Source organism: Sphaeroforma arctica (genome assembly GCF_001186125.1).
Source record: "Sphaeroforma arctica JP610 unplaced genomic scaffold supercont1.214, whole genome shotgun sequence".
NCBI classification, from domain to species: domain Eukaryota; class Ichthyosporea; order Ichthyophonida; genus Sphaeroforma; species Sphaeroforma arctica.
In genome coordinates this window covers 15-4876 of record NW_014040344.1, presented here as the reverse complement: position 1 = coordinate 4876, position 4862 = coordinate 15, and the positions used below count along the sequence as shown (strand labels likewise).

The 4862-nt window shown below is 37.5% G+C and overlaps 1 protein-coding gene across 1 annotated transcript; it reads left to right on the top strand.

Moving 5' to 3' along the window:
* Positions 1 to 569: 569 nt before the first annotated feature.
* SARC_03988 (hypothetical protein) lies at positions 570 to 1091 on the top strand (the record flags this gene model as incomplete). The annotated part of the gene is made up of 2 exons (XM_014302191.1): positions 570 to 626; positions 783 to 1091. 2 exons carry the CDS (start codon positions 570 to 572, stop codon positions 1089 to 1091), a joined length of 366 nt encoding a protein of 121 aa, XP_014157666.1.
* Between the last annotated feature and the right edge of the window lie 3771 nt (positions 1092 to 4862).

The window sequence follows — 4862 nt, the reverse complement described above, 5'->3', positions numbered from 1 at the left end:
ATATGTATATGTATATATATCCATGTTTATATAAATACACACATATATAGATAGATAGATATATATATATATACTTACATACATTAATACAGATATATATATATATATATACTATTATGTATATATCTATATCTATATCTATATCTATATATATATATATAAATATATATTATATTATTTTATATACGTATATATAAATATTTATACATATTTATGTATATATAGTTATATATATATATATATATAGTATTTGTATTTTCATTGGTGTTAGTTTTTGTAGTGGTATTGGTGTTTGTGTTTGTGTTTGTGTTTGTATTTTATAAATTTATAAGGCCTTGCTAGCTATGTCCTCTAGTCATGGCTAGCTTTGTGGCTATGTCTTCTAGTCATGGCAAGCTTTGTGGCTGTCTTCTAGTCATGGCTAGTTTTGTGGGACACTGGTTTTGCCGATGAAAGTACCAGTGACGATTGGACAGGTCTTGGTTGTTGGCGTTTTTGCTGCAATTTTTGTTATTTTTTATACATATTGATGTTCCTGATTTCCGTACTCAACAGGAGCGTCGGCCTTGATGGGAAGAGCAAAGAAGCAATACGAAGCGAAAGAAATCATTAGATTAGGAGGAAACGTATGTAGCCATTCTGCGTTTAAATGTTTTTTTCAGAATGGTGATAGTTACATTCTATTGCTTAGCTGGATAGTTATACATATGCCGAATTTCAATCGTCTCATCACAATCACGTTAAAATGTCCTCATTTTATGTTTTTACTCGTTAAATACTAGGCTCCCAAGAATCAAAAGGTTCCATTAATCATCAAGACGGGGATGAATAAGAAAGCCAAAGAACGTGCGGTGAAAGCGGAGACTGCATTGAAGCTGTTGGGCATGTACGTGAAGAAGCCCAAAGAGAAAGTCGAGAGAAATGACGATGACAAGGGATTGGATATACACGCGGGTGTTGGCTCGTTTAAAGCTGGTGTCCTCAAGGTGAATAAAGATCTTTTCGCTCAACCCTCAGCTGTAAAGCGGGGCCCCAAACCCAGCGGAAAAGGTGGTGCACGGAATGGCGCAAAAGGCAGGAAGCGGAAATAACCATGGACAGCACTGTAAATATATATTTAAGTTTTCGCATGAGCGCGAATGTGTACAAGGCTGCCAAATTCCCTGGAGACAGGATGATGCTCCATTTATAGGATGGTTTGGTTTGAAGTATGGTTGGTGAAGAATGATAAAAAGCAACACACAAATAAGTGTGTCGGGCACACACGTTGAAGGTTGCTCTGGTATTTTGGTTGGTTGACAATGACTGGAAGCAACACACTTTCATAGAAATAAATGGTGATAGGCAATCATGTTGCAAGTTCCGGCGGCTTCTCCATGAAAGTTCGGTCACGCAGAGACCCAAAATGCAAGTTGAGTGCAGCTCAGAGATCTTTATGGATGGAAAAGCTATGGTCCCCTGGTCTCGACGTGTAGCTATTGCGTGGAGTTGGTGAATATGCTGATGATCGCTTCTGCGTTCCTTGATGGCGTGTCTCGTGGATTGGCCTTCGAACATCCAATGCATTGGAGCGATCGCGCATATGTCCATTTCCATGCAGATGCCAAGGGCATATCGGGTGTTAATCGATAAGAATCTTTGTTCAACGGTGGTCATTTGATCTATAACCCATGTTGGGAATATGGTTCCTACTAAGCGTTGCAGAGGAGACGAGTTGAATACTTGTCGGTTATGGGTGTCAACAGCGAACTGTCTTGATAGGCTGCACTTCGATAATCTCAAACAGTCATTTCACTTTCTGTGGAGAGAGGCCTGGAAGAATTTTCTAGGAGACACTAGCCTGCGCTTATGTTGAGCCTGGCTTTCAACCACATATTCCCAGGGATACAGAGACAGTATGTAAAAAGCAATCTTTTACTGCGGAATTTTCAGGGTGTGATTCCAATATTTATTTACATAACCGAGTTCGACGATAGCGTTATGTAACAGTACGCATTCGCAGGTAATCGTTTCCAAACCTTCCGGAATATTCCAAGCATAGCCTTCGAGTATCTCTGCTTTTGCAATTAAGTCGCGGTCCACGCATCAGTTCTCGACACATGAAACAAGCCGGACAATAAAGAGCCATGCAAACCAACACGATTTCAAAGGTGTAGCTCGTGTTGTTTTGTACATATGCGTGTATGTTTGGCTGTCTTTATTCATATGAATATAGATATACAGATTTCAGATATCGGTATGTCGGTCTAGATACATATATGTTTTCGATGAATATATATTTGCCCCTCCTCCCACGCGCACACAAGCATATATATACATGTAATCGATATATATATATATATATATATATTTATATATATATCGATTACATGTATATATATGCGTGTGTGCGCGTGGGAGGAGGGGCATATATATTTATACATATATATATGTATATATATATTTATACATATATATATGTCTATATATATTTATACATATATATATATGTATATATATATTTATACATATATATATGTATATATATATTTATACATATATATATGTATATATATACACACACACACACATATATATATATATATATATATGTATACATGGAGAAATATATATTAATAAAAATACTTGAATCTACATAATATATATATATATATATATATGTATGTATACATATACATGTGTAGACACACACACACATAAATATATATATATTTATATATATATATATATATTTAATAAATATGATATATATATATATGATATATATATATATATCAATTCAGGTGTCGAGCTCTCCGAGTTCGTACATTTTGACCTTAAGTAGTATTTATAGCGACGATCCGGATGTTTGCCTTCAGTAGCAAAATCGGATTTAGTTTATTACGCACTATTAAAGTGCTTTGTTTAACAATTTACATGACAGTGAATTTTAAAGTGACTATGGATTTGGAAGAGAGTACTAATCTAAAGTAAAGGATAGTAAAAGGATTGCAAATGTTAGACATTCTGAAAATATACATAAACCAGCTCAAGGATTTCGACATACGGACATAGCAGCTCACTGGCCAGTTGCGACACACCAAGCATCACAATGAAGAGCAGTTAATACTGAACTATTGGATGCATAAACAGGATATAGGACAAAATGGATACAGGGTGAAGGCACTGAAGGGTGAACATGATAGGGCACACCACACAACAATTGCGAGTACGGCGTAGGGATAAAATCATTTAAATATTTCGACGGGTGGTGAGTGGTGACGCCGTCACAATGCCACACCCCACGCGTAACGTCAAAATTCGCTTTACACGCATGCAGTAAACATTTAACGTGAATGCAAAACTGATAACGCTTAAAAACGTTAAACTGCCACCAATCAAGCAGTACTATTAAAAAGTATAAAATTTTAACGCAAACGATTGATTTCAACCCGTTTTTTTATCCAGACCTCGTTGGCCCATACCGCGGCGGCCATTCCGAGTTCCGTACAAAGCGTAAATCCAACAACAAAATTGGTTTTCCGCTGTTTCTATAAATGGCAATTTGACTGTTCCTATTTACTATTTATGTTCGGTTGTGGTATTCACTGCGTTGCAGACGTAGTGTGCGATTGTGTGTGGTTCACTGACACGAGTCACGACACTTTTTTGGTTTTTATATCTTTTTTATATATACATTATTACAAAAAAAACAAAAACAAAAAGTAAAAATTAAAAAATATAAAAAGTCACAGCCGCCGGCTCAGCCCTCAGGGCTCCGGCTCGTCACAATGAGGTTTCACGGCAACAATTGTTTGATAGAATTAGAAGGCTAAATATGCAGCAATCTAAAGAAAAAGAATAATAAATAAATAAATACTAAAAATAGAGTGGTAGTATGGGAAATCTATATATATATAGATATATCTATATAGATATATCTATAAATACCTGCCAATTAATGGCACTTTTTCTTGCGGAGTTAAAAAAGCCGCTGAGTTGCTATTTTTTTTTTTGGTAAACTTCAATGTTCAATAGGGCACAACTCACAGTCCACAGTCTACACACAAGAATTAGAGAGAGAGTCCGGACTTTGAGACTGAGAGTCTGGCCTTCACTCTTCAGTCGTCCACCACTCCCAGACTCCCAGTCCAGTAGAGTAGTAGACGAGCCTTCCTCTAGTTCCTATCCCTGGCTTCCAAGTCCTTCCCTTTCAGGCTCTATGTGGCTCCGTGAGGGTGATCATTATTATTAGCGAGTCGGAGACCATCTCGTTCTCGCCACTTGCTTTGATATAGATCCTGTATACACGCATAATTATACTACTACATAAGCGCTCATTGAATACAATATAATTACAGATAGTGGTCCACTCCAACTCTCTGTTCTGCACTGAAATATCAACACAGATTCTTATCGTATGTCGTAAGCTCTCGCCACCACGTCAAACGCCAAAATACGAACACACTCTGCGAACTCCCGTACACTATCGAAGGGAGTGAGTGCCAGTGAACAAAATGGACGGGAGTACCAATCATAATTACTGGGTCACCCCTGATTTGGGGGCCGGTAATCCCATGCCCACTCCCGTGCTATCTCGTACTATGAAGGCAGAGCTCGATGCCTCGAATCCCTTCCAAGCCAGTGAATCGGACGTCTTTTTCGATGGTGTGTATATGTCGGTGGCGATCCTACCCTCCTACGCTCGTTGTAAGATTCGCTACATAATACATCTTGGCGTCTATAATAATACCTCTATATTTGAAAAGAGTTTTACAGATAGGCACTCTGTATCACAAACAGAACACTTACACCCAACAACATTCATAAACGGACACTTCAAAACATGTATATTCACGTGCACACACAAATGTAAACACACA